The sequence below is a fragment of the Ipomoea nil genome, unplaced genomic scaffold (assembly GCF_001879475.1).
Source record: "Ipomoea nil cultivar Tokyo-kokei standard unplaced genomic scaffold, Asagao_1.1 scaffold3245, whole genome shotgun sequence".
Lineage (NCBI taxonomy): Eukaryota > Viridiplantae > Streptophyta > Magnoliopsida > Solanales > Convolvulaceae > Ipomoea > Ipomoea nil.
Genome location: NW_017619673.1, coordinates 73,267 through 92,607, shown reverse-complemented (window position 1 = coordinate 92,607; position 19,341 = coordinate 73,267). Strand labels below are relative to the sequence as shown.

The following is a 19,341-nucleotide window of genomic DNA, read 5'->3' as shown; positions in this document are numbered from 1 at the left end:
CCTCGGCCTCTTCGGACTCCTCTTCGTCTTCGTCTCTATGGCTAGAACTGGCTTCAATCTGGTCCAGCCTCTGATGCACTACGACGAACTGCGCCTTCATAAACGCAAAGCCTTTGGCGATCAAGCTGTTCTGCTGACGAAGCAAGGCGACGACGTCATGCTCCCTCTTTGTGCGAGCTTCCTTCCTTCTCCGGCTTTCCTCACTGTCCGAATCACTTTCTTCAGCTTCGGCGGCCTCCGGTGCTCCTTCTCCTTCCTCTTGGTCTGCTTCCTCCTCAGCTTCTTCGTCACCGCCCAAACTCTGGACTGCGAGGCTCAACTTCCCGGCATGGATTCCAAGCTCAGCAGCTAACTCCGCCCGCTCATCAGGTGCTTTCCTTGCAACCTCTTCTAGCGTGATGTACTCACCATCATCCAACCGAAACAGATTACAACTCCGGAGATTGGTGGTATCCAACACCATCTTTCCTACGGCCTTCGGGAGGCAACCATCCACACTAACACCTTTCTTAAACAAGATCCAACTCAGCACCATCCCATACGACAAGCTCTTCCGATTGTGATCCCAGCAAAACACCATGTGTTGCATCATCAAAGTAGGCAGGTTGAACTTAACCATATTCTTGAGGCAAAAGGCAAAGGTGCACCCCAACTTACCCAACAAACTGTTTTTGTTGTTATTAGGCAACAAACAATCTGACACCAACATCACCAAGATCCCTTGCTCCGCAGACAACCACTTCTTTTCCGGCCTAGAGGCTTGAGTGAAACCACTCGTACGGCCCAACAGATAGCTCAAATAGTCACGGTACCCCATGGTATCCGTACTAACCCAAGAATAACCACTGTACTGAGCCACTCCGGTAGCAGACAAACTCAACAACTGAGCCAACCTCTTCTCAGACAACACAACCTTCACACCTCTCACCTTAGAGGTGATCTCCAACTTATCGCCCTCCTTTGTCACAACCATATGACGATAAAACTCTTTCACCAAGCTCGGGTAAGTCCCGGCCCTTATGGCGAGAAACCCATCCAGCAAACCTTGATACCTGAGCATATCCAACAAAGAACTAGGAAAAGATTCCGGATCAAAAGCTTTACCTTCAAGAACGAGGTAATGGGTATCCACCCATTCCGATTTCCTTGCCAAACTTGACCTTCTAGGCATGATTGAAGATGACCCAAAGCTCAACAAAAAGGACCTAAGGCTCCTCCTTATTCCTCCTCTCTCTCTCGCTGCTCTCTCTCTCTCTCTCTCTCGGCGGCACAACTCCGGCGAACAGCGACGGCGGCGGCTCGATGACGGCGGTGGCTCGGCGACGGGCAGGTGGTGGTGGCGGGTTACAGATGAAGCTACGAGGAGGGGGTGGTTTCTTGGTGGTTCACGGGTAGGCAGGGAAGAAAGAAAAAGAGAGTTTGGGAATTTAGGGATTTGGGTGAAATTCGGGAAAAAGTTGATTTAATTTGGGGATTTTGGGTAAAGTGGGAATTTATGGTTTAGGTGGAATTAAAATTGGTTAGGTTTCAAGAAAGATAATTGGTTCAAGGGGTTTAGAGGTTAGGTTAACAAAAATTAGGCTTGAGTTCAAAACTCAAAGGTTACAATTAAACATTAAGCTTGGCTTTTAAGCTACACAAGGAAAGGTTTGTGGTATGAATTTTGCTATTTCCAATTCAAAGAATACTTGGAAAATTTAGGAAGTGCACAAGGAATTGTTGTAAGAACAACCAAGTACAAGGATTGTAGAATTGACCCAAATCGCAAAACATGACAAGGATGGATTGCTAACTTCACAACGAAGCTCATATACCAACTAAAGAAATCACTTAGCAAGAAGAGTCTACACTAAGCCTCAAAAGAGAGTTTCTATCAAAGAAAGCGTACCAAGGATTGCCAAGCAAGAGACAACTATGAAACACAAGGTAACACTCAAGATACAATGAACGCGATGATTCTGAAGAAACAAACAAGGATAGGCTAGAAGAAAGGGGTTACCTGCCACTTCATCCTCCATCAAGCCCTCCGACTCAGCCTGAGAACGCGCCATCACAAAAACTCTTCCGGGTGGCCTAGCTCCGACAGCTCCGCAACTCGAACTCCCTCCTGGTGCTCCTCCGGCTCTCGGGGGTGGCGGCAACGCTCTCTGACCGGCAAGCTGGGGACACTCCACGACTTTGTGACCACGATCCCCGCATCGGAAACACCTAAACGCCTGGCCATACCAATCATGGCCCGCGTGCACCTTCCCACATCTTCGACAACAAATCCCTTCGGGGATTTTCTTCTCCAAACACAAATTCAAGTCCAAAACATGGCAAATCTCACCCAATACTACAAAATGACTTGAACCATGGAAAATGTCAAGCAATGGCACAAAGGAACCCTAAACACAAGCTCTAGATATGCAATATCACAAGACAAATGCATAAACCCTCACATTTCATAGCAAAACACATGTAGAATCCAAGAAATCACATATAGGTAAGCAAAATAGGTTTTGTAGAGCATGGGTTACCTCTTGAAGACCAAAAGACTTCACTTTACACCACAACAAGCTCTCCACAAGGCTTACTTTCCAAACCCACTTCAAGATTAAACCAAAAGATCATAAAGATCCTACCTTTAAGAAAAAGACAACTAAGATGGAACCAAAAACACAAGATGAACTTAGATCTTACCCTCCTAGATGCCCAAATAGGTGAAAGTTTGAATCTTGGAAGCAAATCTTGGAATCTTGACAAGGGTCTCAACTTGGCTTGGAGAATAAGCTACACTTCTTTTATAGAGAGAAGGTAGAACTAATTTCTAAGAATTGTAGGGAATGAAATGAAGAAGTCTTCTAGGTTAGGTTACAATACTAACTCTTGGTGAAAAGACAAGGATAGCCTTACTAACCCTTAGAAAGTGTAAGGAACAAGGGAACTCTCCTCAAAGCACAAGGTACAAGCACAACTTAAAGGTTGACTAGTCAAATTCTAGTCCTTGAGTATTAAAAATCAGGATTTTAGGAATTAATTCCTCAAATAAAATAGGATTAATTACTCAATTAATCCATGGATTGAATGTGGATTTTTGGGGTGTCACATCCTCTCCCCCTTCAAAGAAGCTTCGTCCCCGAAGCTTGGGTACGACGAATTAAAAGCAAACAGTGAAAATTGTGACAAGATGTTCAAGGATAACTCTTTTGGTCAAAGACTCCGAAAGAACTCACAAGGATTCCAAAGCAAAGAAGAAGGCATTTCAAATTCAAGGATTGGCAAGAGGTTAACAAACGGATAAATTGAGCATCAAGAACATTAACCTCAACACAACCACCAACTTCTAGACAACAACCAAGAACCCGCCACCCACCCGCAGGTACAGAGGCTTGTGGGTAGTGTACCCGCGGGCGGAACCACGGGTAGGGGCCTACCCGCGGGGAACACTGTGGTGTTCGTTCGGGATTTGTTCCCCGTGATTTGTATGACTCGGTATTTGGTCTTTTGGTTTCCCGTTGATCTTTTGTGGAACTATTTGAGTGTCTTCTTGATGTTTCGTACGTCTAGAACTATATGGTAGGTGTCCATGTTGGACTTTGGAGTCTTGAGTCGTGCTAAGTGTTCAACATTGTGTTTCGTTGGACCAAGAGGTGTTTTGTGTGTTCCTCGGAACTATCTTGAGTTTCCCAGTTGATAAGCATGCTAGTTTTTTGTCTAAATGCTAGCGTGTGTGTGGTTTGTACCTTCCGATTGGTTGATGATAACTTGTGTTATTCATCATTGTTGTCATTGGGCTGTGACCCGTTCCTTGATTGAGTATGTTTCATACCTTCGTTGTGATCCGTTGTTTGACTCTTGTTGAGTTGTGGTGCGTGTGTGGCTTTACCTGGATTGCACGATTAGTGGTATGGGACACTAGTCACCAAGGTATTGCAGCGGTCCTCGTGGTGGCCGTGACGTGATTATGGAGTTGTGGCCTGAGTGATGGGTCCACGTATTTGGGGGATAACATGTGTTATCCGGGCATGTGTTTCCGTGATTGGTGGTTTTCGTTGGTGGGGGACGACGGTCCCAGGGGAATAAGGTTGGACTAAGAAGTACAGGGGTCCTGGAGGTAATGGTTGGAAAGAAGATACAAGGTTGGGGGTAGCCATAAGGTTGGAACATGGCAAAGGCATACCAACTCGTGATGGGTAATGTTGCGAGGGCTTGTAAAGCCGGCGTTGTGTGTTCTTCTCTCGTGACGTGTGTATTCACGGAGGCATGTGTAGCCGCTGGGTGAGTCTTTATCCTTCGCGTTGTGGTTAGCCTTTGTGGTTTGGGATGTGTTCCCGTGTTTTCTTTGAGAGTGATGAGTCGTGTGTTGACTGTTGATCTTGGTTTTGACTTATATATATGTATTCCGTTTCGAAAATGTTTTCATGACTTATATCTATCTATATATGATACTTAACGGTATTGGTGGGTTACCAGCATTATTCGCTGACCGGACGTCGTCCCAATATTTATCTTTGTATCTTTCAGGTGATGTTTAGACGAGCGTGATGTCTAGAGCCTGGTAGCTTAGCACCTTTATCCTTGTTTTTGTGGCCTGTGCGCCAATGTAGCTAGACTGATGTTTTGGGATAGATGTATACACTTGCAGATTGTTTTCCGTAGCGTTTACCATGTTTGGTAGACGTGGCGTGACACCCCGTTGGATTTCTTTCATCCAGTTTCGTTTTATCTTCCGCTGTGCTAGTTTTGTCGTTTAATCTGCATGTGTTAAGGCTTTTATATAGGTCTTGTTTGGGGGGTGTTACATTTCTGGTTCTTTTTCAGAGGATGTAGCTTGTGTATTTTTCACCATCGAAGAGTGTCTGAGAGAGTAAGTTTGGTAGATTTGTCTGGGAGGGAATGAAAAAGGCGAGGTATGATGCGAAGAGGGTTCATGTAGGGTTTTATTTGGTTCCGGGTAACTGAATATGGTAACCCATATGAAGATGGGTTAGTGGAATTTCAAAAGTTTAACCGCCTCCTCTTCTTCATATGGTAACTGATCAGAGCATGGGGGAGTGATAAGATCGTGTGCAGATCAAATTTGATCATTCCATATTTAATGCGGAGAGAGAAAAATACTCGAGTATCTGTGGGTGCATTTAATGCACGTCAATTCATGTGTCAGTCATGGTGGGGTAGTGGACCATATTTCTCGGCCACACGATCCCCATGATGAATCATCTGGACGGTTCAGATGAGAAAGAAGCAGATGAGGCTTATCAAGCACGATTCGAACCCGAAGGAAGATGAACTTATCATAATATAAGATTTATAAGACAAATAAAGTCAAAAAAATCTCTTATCATACAAAGAAAATGCATTTCCCGAGAGATTTAATAGATGAAACGAACAAGATAAGAACGATTACTATCTCTCGTTGTGATGAGGCACGTGAGCCTTCACTTAATGCCAGTCCTCTTCTTTCGAGCATTTTTAGAATACTTCTTTCTTTCGGATCTCATGAGCAAATACCTCTGCTATGATTGTTTCATGAAGATGATCCATTAAATAGAAAATCATTCGTCTCAAAAGATGTGTCTCGAATGACTTGGCATTAGCATGCCTTAGGGAATATATTCATTTCCAAGAGAGGAGAAAATAGACCGAGATGAACATAGATAGGAATGAACAAAACAAATAAAGTTTCGTCCATTACGTTAGCAGATTTAACATGATAAACACCAAGAGATCATTATTCATTAAAGACGAGAGAAACTAATACGTATAATAAGACATATAATCCAAATGATTAGTTTTTCTTGCTCTCGTTTCCCTTGCCCTCAGATGGTCCAACTTTCGGCTTGTTCAGATCAGCCCACATGCGCTTGTACCATTTTCCGGTACGCAGAAAGTTGGAGTCTGTGGATGACTCCGGTACTTCTTCAGTTTTGGACTTGTCAGCTTTCGGTACATGCTTGAGATCTTCTTCTTTCAGATAGTCCATGTAGTCTTGATCATAGTACTTACTGGGATCATCAGGGGATTTCGGGAGTGATGAGACAGCTTCTCTCTGAGGGTTTTCTTCTGGCTCTTCAACAATGAACCCTGCCATATCATCATACAGAGATGATTCTTCAGTATCAGACGAGATTTCCAACGGTGCTTGAAGGCTATTGCCTGGGTACATGTCCTTGCTCTTCTCTTATTTGCCTGGCGAGTTCACGGAGCTTACGGGAATCTCCCCTTGTGAAGGGCTTTTTAGGAGCCATTTTGGAAAATAGAGATGGTAGAGAAGAGTGAAATATATCCCCTTTTTATAGGTATAATGTGAAGAGATATCGATGCAAAACTGCCCACAGCATTTAATGCTGTAATTAATGACCATAGATTTCTTCAACTGACCATCAATGTCGTAGAAGACTTTGAATAGATATTTTCATGAATTTCATGATTCCAAGGTCAGAGAATTGATTCCAAGATGTACAAATATCAGACAGACAGAGATTCATGCCTGATTTTTTATTTCATAATTTCACGAGACATAGATGAACAGGAGGACAGAATTAAAGATAATTATAGAACATATAACAAAGAAATTTTCATTTCTTCGCCTTTCCCTTCCTTGTCTTGCTAGTTTCGCCCTTGGAACCTTTGGGAGATTTCTTTGTTGTAGGAGCATTTGAGCGGGATGGTCCATCGGAAAGGTGTTTTTCCTCATCAGATTCACTTTCAATGTATCCCACAAGCTCAGTCTTGCAATCATAGGTTCGAAAGAACTCCCGAAGGTCCCTGTCCATAGTGGGACTGTTCCAAGTGTCCAGAGATAGAAACCCCTTTTTAACAATTAGAGGAGGTTCCTCATTAGGATCAAATGACTTGGCATCTTTTTCAGCGCACCTCTTGATGAGTTCGTCAAAGTCCTCACTTTTTGAGTCAGATGAGATATCCAGAGGATTGAGTGGATTGTTGCCGAGATAGTGATCGCCTTGTTCGTTTCCCTCAAGGCGAGCTCTGGTTCTCCTTGATGTATACTTAGTGATTGAAACTTTAGGTGCCATTGTTGAGAGGTGAGAGATGCATTATAATGGAACCAATGTCCTCCTTTTATAGCAAACTGAGATGGTGATCGATGCTTGCTCATTCGTTTGATCCAATAGTTAACCACTAGGAGAACCAATTAGCATTTAGAACCATGCATTTATTAACATTTTGAAGCTCTTAAGAGATAATGCATATGAAATAATTCCAAGTGAAGCTCTTATCCGAAAAGAATATTTTGACAGCAAAGTAACATAGTTAAAAGAACAATTAATAAAGATAGAGAATTTTATTAAAGGAATCAGGCAGAAGTGCCCCAAGCCATAGAGATAAGACAAACATTATTCAAAGAAAGCGATAAGGCAAGTGAAGCTCCAGACGGTTCAACTCATCAGTTACATCAGGAAAGTTTGCCTTGTTCACATATTCGTCCAGTTCCTCTAGAGAGAGGGTGGGCATAGTCGGGTTAGTTGGTGACTGAGAGTGAACTAGAGTAAAATCTTCATAAGATTTCTCACTCCGTTGTGGGACTTCAGTGACTGGATACCAACGAGAGGTTGGTGGATGATATGGATGCTTGTTGGCATTGTTCAACATCATCATCCTTTCGTTTGCCAATTGTTTTGCCTAATCTAGACACATAGCTTTCTTGGCCTGAGATTTGTTGACAGTATTGTCCAGAATTTCTCTTTCTTTCGGGTTAGCCGAGTTTGGCATGGAGAATGTGACGTGGACCCTATCACCATCTTCCACTAGTTTCATGATTGTGGCACTTGTTAGTTTGCTTGCTTCCTGAAGGTGGTGATTACGCCGAATAGCTCGTTTTTCGGCCTCGTCCATTTTTCCTTTTCCCTTATTCATATCTGCAAGCTTTTCCTTTTCTAGGTGCTGAGTGTGAGTGAAACTTATGAGGAGAGAAATCAATTTATAGGCATAATGTTAGCGTGTAGAACTTGTTAAAATATTTTAGATACTGATTAACGTTTCGTGTTAGTCACGCTATCAGAAATATATGAAAAGATAAATCTGTTTATTAGAGAAGCGCATCATTTTGAAGATAACAGCACCACAACTTATCACTGTGGCCTAACAGTGTCATTTAGGCCTTCTTTTTCTTGCTGCTTGCGGTGGATTTGAGAGGAGATGGCATCTTAGGAGGGGTGCTCGAGGGTGAGTAGTCAAAACTATCACTTCGTTCCAGCACGCTGTCTTCCTTGACATACCCTATAGGGTTGCCGACCGAGTGGACTGACTCCCTTGATTCATTTTCCGTTGGGTCATGGAGAACGCTTTGTAGGTATTGAGATTGTTCAAGAAATTTGTTCAACTCTTGCTCGGTCACAAGTGGATCATTGAAGATTTCGCTTTTCTCCTCGTGTGTCTCAGTGATTGTTCTCTCGCTTCCTGTACTCATATCTGCACACACAAAGACAAACACTAGAATTTTTGTTAGTTATGAAGGCTTATTTACGTATTGTACCTTATTTTATAGAGAACTTTGCGTGTGAGGTTGGATCGAATCTTTTGAATATCGAGAATGAGAATCTTTGCAGATTTGATTCTCAAGGCTTTATGTCATTTCAATCATTCCTATTTCATGCCTTAGAGAGGATAATCTTGCTTCACTTAGAGGTTTCGTGAGTATGTCCGCAAGTTGATCATCAGTGTTAACATACTCAAGAGATATGTCTTTCCTCTCGACATGATCACGAATAAAATGATATTTGATATCAATGTGCTTAGTTCGTGAGTGTAAGACAGGATTATGTGTAATAGCAATTGCACTCGTGTTATCGCATTTGATGCTCACTTCTCGTGCATTTATGCCATAATCTTTTAATTGTTGTGACATCCATAAAATTTGGGCACAACAACTTCCAGCTGCTATGTATTGGGCTTCAGCCGTACTAGTAGCAATGGAGTGTTGTTTCTTGCTGAACCATGACACAAGTCTTCCCCCTAGGAAGTGGCACGTTCCTGAGGTGCTTTTTCTATCAATTCGGCATCCTGCAAAGTCGGCATCTGAATAGCCAACAAGATCGAAAGATCCTCCTTTCGGGTACCAAAGTCCAACACTTTGCGTTCCTTTGAGGTATCTCAAGATCTTTTTAGTTGCACTTAAGTGACTTTCTTTTGGTTTCGCTTGAAATCGTGCACATACACCAACAGCAAACGAAATGTCAGGTCTGCTTGCTGTTAGGTATAAAAGGGAGCCGATAATGCCACGAAAGTTTTTCTGGTCAACATCTTTTCCTTCATTATCAATGTCCATTCTAAGCGATGTGCTCATTGGAATTTTGACAAATGTTTTTCCATCAACGCCAAACTTTCGAATTAGATCCTTAGTGTATTTAGCTTGACTGATAAATATTCCATCTGAGCATTGCTTTACTTGCAATCCCAGAAAGTAGTTAAGTTCTCCCATCATGCTCATTTCAAACTTGCCTTGCATGAGAATTGAGAACTTTTCACAAAGCACAGGATTCGTGCTCCCGAAAATGATGTCATCAACATAGATTTGTACTAGAAGAATGTGATCATTGTCTTGATACGAAAGAGTGTTTTGTCTACAACTCCTTTCATAAATCCACAGTTGATAAGGAAGTGTGAGAGAGTATCATACCAGGCTCTTGGAGCTTGTTTTAAGCCATATAGGGCCTTTTTGAGATGATAGACCTTTCCATGTTCATTGTTAACTACGAAACCAGGCGGTTGCTCAACATACACTTCTTCTTCAAGGAGCCCATTTAAGAAGGCACTTTTTACGTCCATTTGATAGACTTTGAAGTTCTTGTAAGCTGCAAAGGCCAGAAATATTCGTATGGCTTCAAGTCTCGCCACAGGGGAAAAAGTTTCATCAAAATCGATTCCTTCTTCTTGGCAGTATCCCTTGGCTACAAGACGAGCTTTGTTCCTAACAATGAGCCCATCTTCACTCATTTTGTTTATAAAGACCCATTTAGTTCCAATGACATTCTGATGAGTTGGTCTCGACACAAGTTCCCACACATCATTTCGTTAAAACTGATGAAGCTCCTCTTGCATGGCGATTACCCAATCAGGATCACTTAAGGCTTCTTCTATGGTCTTGGGTTCCATTTGTGATAAGAAGCATGCCATCATGCTTTCGTGTAGAGAGGCTCTTGTTCGTACCCCTTCTTGAATATTTCCTATCACTTGACTCGGTGGGTGATCTCTTAACCACAGGATCATTTTGTTGAGTTGTGACCTTTTCTTGAGTTGTAGGTTCGGGTTGTGAAACCTTTAGCTGATATTTCGTGTAGGACGATAGTATATCTTCTTCGTCTGAAATTTCTTCAACAATACGTTGCTGAGGGTTTTGACCCGAATTGTTTGATGTTTTGATGCCGGATGGATTCTTCTCAGATTGTTCATCAAATTTAACATGGATGGATTCCTCAATTACCATCGTTCGTTTATTTAGAACTCCAAATGCTTTGCTTACAGAGGAATATCCCATGAACAATCCTTCATCGGCTCTTTCGTCAAAGGCCCTCAAATGATTCTTTCCGTTGTTGAGTATGAAACACCTGCAACCAAAGACATGAAAATAACCAATACTAGGTATTTTACCTTTCCATAGTTCATATGGTGTTTTGTTGTGAGATTTGTTGATCAAGGATCTGTTTTGTGTGTAGCATGCCGTATTTATAGCTTTGACCCAAAATCTCTTTGGTAGGCCTGAATACGAGATCATTGTACATGCAGCTTCTTTCAAGGTTCTGTTTCTCCTTTCGGCCACTCCGTTTTGCTGAGGAGTTCGTGCTGCCGAGAGTTGATGAAAGATTCCATTTTGCGCACAAAAGTCTTTTATGAACTTATTAACAAATTCAGTTCCCTGGTCTGATCTTATCCGAATGATTTTGACTTCCTTTTCTGTTTGAAGTTGTCTTAAGAGATTTGGAAGAACTGTTTCTGTTTCATTCTTCTTCTTCAAGAAAATCACCCAAGTATATCTCGTGTAGTCATCTACTATAACGAGAGTATACTTTCTTCCACTCAAACTTGCTGGATCAACTGGTCCAAAGAGATCTATATGTAGAAGGCTTAGAGATCGAGAGTTTGCATCCACATCTTTCGACTTAAAGGATGACTTGAATTGTTTTCCCTTTTGACATGCCTCACATATTTTATCATTCGTATATGATGCTTCGGGCAGACCTCTCACGAGATTTCTTTTGGCGAGCTTGCTGATTGTCTTTAAGTTTAGATGGCTTAGTTTATTGTGCCATTCTTGATTAAGATCTGCATTACTTTTGGCCACAAAACAAACGTTAGCGTTAGAAGAAATCAAAGATATTACGTACATGTTCTTCTTTCGTTGACCAATTAAAGCTGTCTTGCCATCCTTCGTGTTCACGATTTTACACTCATCCTTGGAAAATTCAACTTTATATCCTTTGTCACAGAATTGACTCGTGCTTAGGAGATTGAACTTCAGTCCTTCAACATAAGACACATCTTTTATTGTTATTCCCTTTTTGATAATATCCCCCTTTCCATGAGTTTTGCCACTGTTTTCTCCTCCAAAGATGACTTTGGGTCCATCTACTTCTATGAAGTTGCTCAGCATTATTTTGTCACTAGTCATATGTCTTAAGCATCCACTATCAACATACCATATGACTTGTTTTTCCTGCAGCAAAGATTATATGTTTTTAGGTACCCCTTGAATTTCGGGTCCTTGAGGGTTAGCTATCAACTTTGGAACCCACATCAACCTAGAGTGTCCACGACTCATCCTTGGTCCTTTATACCCATTAGATGTGCGATAATCATAATGTATGTTGGCAAAGACTTTAGCATTATATCTTTTACGAAGGTATTCCTGAGGAGGATTTTCATAATGCTTGAGATGATTGGTTTGTTTATGCAGATGAATCCTTCGTAGTTCTGCTTTAGACAGAGGTTCTGGGTAATCATACCAATCTTCTTCTGATGGCCCAGTCCATCCATTGCCATAACCAGATCTTATGAAGGATCTTTCGGGTTGTCTGACTCGTCCATTTTTCGGGTTTCCTTGATCAGGGTTTTTAGGACGATATTGCCTCTGGTCAACATTCAGCCTTTTCCTTGATTGAACATTCTTAGTAGGCCGTCCTTTCTTATGGTGTAGACTCTGTCTATTTCCATTTGGTCCATTCCTTTTGACATATTTTTGTCTAAGATTGCCTTTGTAAGATTTTTCATTTCGAGGATCCACAACTCGTTGTACAGCCCTTCCCTTCGGTAAGCTTGTTGGTTGTGGTATGGCATCGTTGTTAACTTTCGTCATTGTCTCAGACACCTGGGTTGGACCTTGAACAAATGCAGCTTGAAAGCCTTCGTGTGAATATGCATTCGTGAATTTGTTCAAGCAGGTTTGTGAAGAAGAGCTGGGGTCAGAACCAATTCCCGTTCTTTCCCCGGGCAGTCTGGATTCATTCATCATTCGATCCATTAGATTGGATGAGTTATTGAATTTGTCCAAGACTTCAAGCAGTCTTGTTCTCTCTTCTCTCTTGCTGTGCACTGCTCCTTCAGAGTGAGAACATTTTTCTCAAGTTGCGCCTTAGCAATGGCTAGCTTAATGTTCTCAATTCGAACTTGCCTCAGCGCATTGTAGCTAATCATGAGCCGAGAGTTCTCCTCCTTAAGTTTGGAGTATGTGCTTTTGATCACTTTGAACCTCCTCATCATTTCGGTAACAGATTCATTGGAGGTTTGACTCCCTACAGAACTTGACTCAGCTGAATAACAAGAAGATGAATGAGAGTTTACCTCATCTTCGTCAGCCATAAGACATAGATCTTCTGATTCTTGGCTGAGCAGGCATAGTAGTCCTTTTTCTTCTTTAGTGCTTTCGTCATCTGAACTCGAGCTCGAGAAGCTACTTTCGTCCTCAACTGTGTCAGAGGTTTCGTTTACTACCATCGCCTTTCTTCTTCTCTCGTTTCTGGAGCTTGATGATTCTGGCTTGTCATTTCTTTTTTATCTTTCTCCAGTCTCCTTGGATGGGCTTTTGGTAGTGTTTCTGTCTTGATGCTTGCTCACTATTGGATGAGGACAATTGGCCTTAAAGTGTCCTGGTTTTCGACAATTGTAGCACAGCAGTTGCGATTCCGAGGTTTTCGCTTTTGTGGTTTGAGGTGAACTTTCGTGTTGCATTCGGTGACCCGAACGGTGTGAGTCTTGGAAGTTGTTCTTCCTCATGAACCTCTTCATTTTCCTAACAAATAGTGCATACCGTTCATCAGATAAGAAATCACAAGAGTTAGATTTTGACCTGTTTGATGATGTTGTTTGTTGGCTGGCCACGAGAGCTACATTTCTGGTTTCTGATTCTTCGACATCCTTCAGTTCATGCTCAAACTCGTATGCCTTAAGATCACTGAAAATTTTTGCTGTCTCTCATTGCGATGACTTTCATTTCCCAAGATTTTGGCAGACCACGAAGTATTTTCAGATTCTTTTCCTTTTCAGATAGTTCCTTCCCGAGATCTGTCAGATCTCTCATGAATCTGGTGAATCTCAGCTCCATGTCCATAATTGTTTCATTTGGAAGCATTTTGAAATCTTCAAACTTCTTCATAGCTACAGTCAATTTGTTATCTTTCTCCTGTTCATCCCATTCTCCTAGTTCCATCAGAACTTTCCATATTTCCATGGCATTCTTGCACTTTCGGACTCTTGGGAACAAGGAGTCGTCAAGGGAGTTGTAGAGGATATTTCGTGCTACGTTGTCCAGGTTTGCTCTTGTCCTTTCTTCCGAGGTGTATGAATCTTTTGGCTTCGGTATCATTTGCTCAGCACCGGCCCCTTGAGCTGCCGCTTGTGTGTTCGCCATCATAACTGTAATTGGTCCAGTTGTTATGACGTCCCACATTTCGTCATGTATGGAGCAGAGGAGTGCCTGCATTCTTATCTTCCAGTCATCAAATTTAGCAAGACTGAAAACGAGCTGCTTAAAGCGGTTAGCATGATCCTTTTCCATTTTGCAAAAGTTCGTGCAAAGCTGAAAAATATACAGTTTTTCAGAATTTTGATAGGGGATCTACCAGGCAGTAAATTCAAAGCCTTTACCGTTCAAGGTATTTGGCTCTGATACCACTTGTTGGTCCCGATAGAATGTAGTGAGAGTCTAGAGGGGGGGGGGGGGTGAATAGACCCTTTTCGTGTTAAGCTCTAAAAACTACCTTTCGGTGTTTTGGCGCAGCGGAAATGTCAAATACAATTATTTGCTTTGCACGAGTTTACGTTGTAAAGAAAACTTTCGACAATGATGATGATGGTAATATGATGCAGAAATAAAAAGAGTAAATAAAGAGGATAAAGAGACAAGAGATTTTATAGTGGTTCGGCTAACGTTGCCTACTCCACTCTTCTTCCACAACTTATGGAAGGATTGCACTATCACTCGTTAGTACAATTACACAAAGACTTGCTTGATCACTGAGCCGGACAGCCTTCGTAGGTTTTTCAACTCCTCGAGTTTACTCCGCCTCTATCAACTTCTTCTTCAAAGTTGAGGTTGGTAGAAAATGATTTCTAATTTCTCCAACTTGATGAAGTCTTGACTGTGTAAGATGATTGCTTCGTACAAATGGCAAGACTTCTTTAAGGTGTAAGATGATGATCAATGAACTTTTTCAAATATCTTAGCACCTCAACACTGGTTCACAAAAGCTTGAGAGAGCTGAGAACGTTTAAGAGCTTTTGCATATAGATGATCGAGTGAATGGAACCAACACCTTCTTAGTTGATGAAGGTGGGTTTATATAGGTGATGAAAATTCATCCGTTGGAGGGAGATGAAATTTTCGAACCCTTTATCCAGTGGATAAGGACTGGGGAGCTTCATGCATTAAATGCTCCATTAATGAGGTTGTACCATGTAGCCGTTGAAGGTATGGAGAGCATTAGGGTTTTGTCCTTTAGCTCCAGGAGATGGTATATCTTCATTTAGTGCTCCTTGGTAAACGTGTCCCACAAGTTGAGGTCCTTATGTTCCTAGGATGTTGTCAAATCAGACAGAGAAAACATTCTTCTCGTTGTTGAAGAGAAAGAGTGCTTGGTGAGAATCCTCTTTAACAAATCTGTCCTTTCGAGGTAGTTGACAACTCCTGATTAATTCTCGTTGCTGTTTATCATGCCTTGTGTCTTCTTTCGTCTTGGAGACCCTATCAACTAGACATAACTCATTTTCGTGTGTTTGTCTGGCTTAACACGAATTACAGGGGAGTTATGGCAACTCTCGTCTAGGACGAAAGTAGCAATCGAAAAAGCTAATAGTTAGGGGTCTACTTTCTACATTACATTGGTATCATCAAAATCCTAATACAAGGTTCCTAACATTATCTTTTCCGTTAATTTCTGTTAATTCACCGTTAACTTACTCATTGATTTTAATAAGAAAGGTCTTAGGTTCGAACCCCATCCCAATCAAAGTTGGCGTAATTAGTACTCTATTTTATTCTTATTAAATTAAATAATAATTTAGTAGCTACAACAAAAAATAATACATATGCATTTCCTTAATTTAGAATTATGTGTCTACAATGTCTTTATTCAAAAAAAATTATTCATTATCAATAAATTAAATAAGAGAAATAATTTATTCTTTATATTGTCTTTATTTTTCTCTAATATAAAAATTCTTTACATTCAAATTTATCAATTGATTATATTCGCTACATTGTCACTACAATGTCTTTATTAAAAAAAAAAAGTTATTCATTATCAATAAATTAATTAAGAAAAATAATTTTATTGTTAGTCAGTTAGATTGTTAAGTATTGGTTAGAGCTAAAAGTGTAACAGTTACCTATCTTTTTGCTAATCTCTGTGTATAAGTAGTCCTGTAATCTACGCTCAATAGACACATTATTATTATTTCATCGATCTGGTATCAGTTTGCCTCGTTGATCCTATGGCAACCAACGAAACTCCCTCACCCACTCCCGATTCCCCCAACGGTTCTACTGGTGCCGTCACCAGAGCTGGCCATCGGAACTCCAACATGTTGCAACAAGCCCACCATTACGTCTCTCTCAAACTCACCTCCGCCAATTATCTCTTCTGGAAAGCCCAACTAGTACCTTTCCTGCAAGGACAGAACCTGTATGGCTATGTCAACGGAACCATGGCGTGTCCTCCAGAAACTCCAGCCGACTCCTCAGCCGCAGCACCGGCTGTTAACCCGCTTCACGCAACTTGGGTCCAACAGGACCAGTCCATTTTAAGCATGTTAATCTCCTCCGTGTCGGAGGAGGTTCTATACCTTGCGATAGGTCACAACACGGCGCGATCGGTGTGGGTGTCCATCGAAACTGCCCTCGGCTCCGCCTCCCGTGCGTGTTCGCTTAGCCTCCTGACTCAGCTCCAAAGTCTCCGGCAAGGGGACTCCACTCCGACAGAGTATCTGGGCAGGGCTCAAGTGCTGGTCGAACAGCTTGCCCAGGCAGGACGCCCAATAGGACTGGATGAACAGAACCTCCATGTTTTCTGGGGACTCCGATCGGAATATCGAAGCCTTGTCGCCTCCTTGACCACTAATAATGCGTCGCTGACGATCCCGGAAGTGTCAGACCTTCTGTCTACCCACCACTACCTGTTCCCGGAGGACTCCACTTCGTCGCCCCTTCAGCCGGCAGTGATGGTTGCGCAACACTTGTCGGCACCCCGCAGCAATGGTCGCGGTCGCGGTCTTCATAATAACAATCGCGGCCGCAATCGTGGCCAGAGAGGACGCGATGGTGGAGTTCGCTGCCAGCTGTGCGACGCAATCGGGCGCACTGCCCTGACTTGTTACCGGAGGTTTGTCGATGTTGCCGGGCAGCGTCACTCGCCGTCACAGTATGGGCAACCGGCAGCCATACCTCGACAAGCTCACATGTCCTTGCATCAACTGCAAGAGCACTTTAACACAGCACCTTTTAACAATGTTTGGTTTCCCAACACTGGCGCCAATGCTCATGCAACGCCTAATGCGGCGACCCTCAACAACGTGGAACAATATGGTGGTGATGAGACGTTACGCGTAGGTAATGGTTCAGGTCTGTCGATCTTGAACACAGGTTCAGTCACTCTTTTATCTAGTTCTCGGTCATTGTTTCTAAATAACGTTCTACACGTACCTAAGCTAAAAGCATCCCTATTATATGTACACAAATTTACACGTGACAATAACGTTTACTTCGAGTTTCATCCCTCTCATTTTCTTGTGAAGGACCATACAACCAAGCAAGTTCTTCTTAGCGGCCCCAGTCATGGTGGGATGTACGCTCTGCCTACGGCTTCCCCAGTTGCGTTAGTTTTAGCCAAAGTGTCACCCAGAATATGGCATAACCGTCTTGGTCACCCGCACCCTCGCGTCTTGCGTCAGGTTCTTTCTGGTTGTCCGGTTGATGGGTCTTTTTCCTCTTTAAATAAATTGTGTACAGCATGTCAATTGGGCAAGTTTGCGCGCTTCCCGTTGGCATGCGTCGAACAATCTAGTAAAAATGTACTCGACTTAATATTCACGGACATTTGGGGACCAGCCCCGGTCCCGTCAGTTGATGGTTTTAAGTATTTTGTGCTTTTCATTGATGACTATTCACGATTTATTTGGTACTATCCCTTGAAATTAAAATCCGATATATATTCCGTTTTTACCAAATTTCGCACTTACGTAGAAAAATATTTTTCAACAACAATTAAGTGCATACAATCAGATATGGGTGGGGAGTATCGAAAGCTAAACACGGTGTTTACTACCGTTGGAATTGCTCATCGCCAATCTGCTCCACATGCCCACGAACAAAATGGACGTGTGGAGCGGTGAAACCGGCATGTGGTAGAAACCGAGCTAACCTTACTCGCCCAAAGTCGTGTCCCTCAGAAATATTGGTCTTTTGCTTTCGAGTCCGCGGTACATCTAATAAACCGCCTTCCGTCCACAGTCACACAAAATGTCAGTCCTTACTCCCTCCTGTATCACAAGTCTTCCAATTATAGTCTACTACGGGTGTTTGCGTGCGAATGCTTCCCGTGCCTCCGTCCGTATAACAAGCACAAGATGGATTATCAGTCCACTCCTTGTGTGTTTCTAGGATACCCAGATTCTGTTCTTGGTTACAGGTGCTTGGACAGACAAACCGGGCGAGTGTACTTTGCAGGCATTCTGCTTTAATGAAGACATATTTCCCTATCAACAAGAGCGGCAACATACCACTGGTGTCCCCACAAACGGCGCTACATCACCCTGGGGCAGCGCAAGTGTTCATTCGGCACCCCACCCGGTTCCAGCTGCGCCAGTTGTCGCACCACCACCCCAGCTTAGGCGCCTACCACCGCGTCCACCGGCAGCCGCTGCAACCAGTCGCCGCCCTCCATCACCGGCCCAGCCTCCGGTCGTACCACCTTCATCGTCTTCAACCGAAGCAACGTCTTCATCCCAGCAACCGACGACCTCGTCGTCCACCACCGCCAACAGGCGGCGTCGCATAAAATCCACTGTACGCACGCATGGCATGCAACTGCGCACCACGACACATGTGAAACGTCGCCCTACCGCCTTGGTAGCTTCGGTCGAAAATGATGAGCCCTCCTGTCATACCCAAGCTGTCAAGTCACCACAATGGCGTGCCGCGATGGATGCTGAATTCAACACCCTCCTGCAAAATAATACATGGCGCCTTGTACCTATAATAGAAAATATGAATGTAATAGGTAGTAAGTGGGTGTTTCGCATTAAGCGGAAATCTTATGGTACCGTGGAGCATTACAAGGCCCGCTTAGTTGCCAAGGGGTTTAATCAAATCCCGGGCGAAGATTACCTTGAGACATACAGCCTCGTGGTTAAGCGTACCACCATACGGCTGTTACTGGCGTTTGCCGTGTCAGCTAACTGGACCATGCGCCAACTAGACGTCCACAACGCCTTCCTCAATGGCCACATAGAAGAAGATATTTACATGCGGCAGTCGACAGGCTACGCAAATCCTAGCTTTCCTAATTATGTGTGCAAACTCCAACGCTCATTGTATGGGCTCAAATAGGCCCCGCGTGCGTGGTTCAAGCGTTTGCATGACTTCTTGCTGCAGGTTGGGTTTCGTCCTTCAAAGACAGACATCTCTTTGTTTATCTTCGATTCAGGCCAGGTTCGCATGTATGTCCTGGTCTACATAGATGACATCTTACTACTTGGGAACGACCCTGCCATGCTGGACACCATCCTGAAGCAGCTTGCCACGATCTTTTGCATCCGTGACCTTGGTGCACCACGGTTTTTCCTTGGTATTGAAGCCACGTTCGCCAAGGGTTCTCTAGTCCTTTCCCAGCAGCGGTACATGGCCGAACT

The 19,341-nt window shown here is 42.9% G+C and overlaps 1 protein-coding gene across 1 annotated transcript; it reads right to left on the bottom strand.

The window, feature by feature from the left end:
• Positions 1-13,387: 13,387 nt before the first annotated feature.
• Positions 13,388-13,993, bottom strand: LOC109169038. The gene has a single exon (XM_019317938.1). It carries the CDS (start codon positions 13,991-13,993, stop codon positions 13,388-13,390), a length of 606 nt encoding a protein of 201 aa, XP_019173483.1.
• Between the last annotated feature and the right edge of the window lie 5,348 nt (positions 13,994-19,341).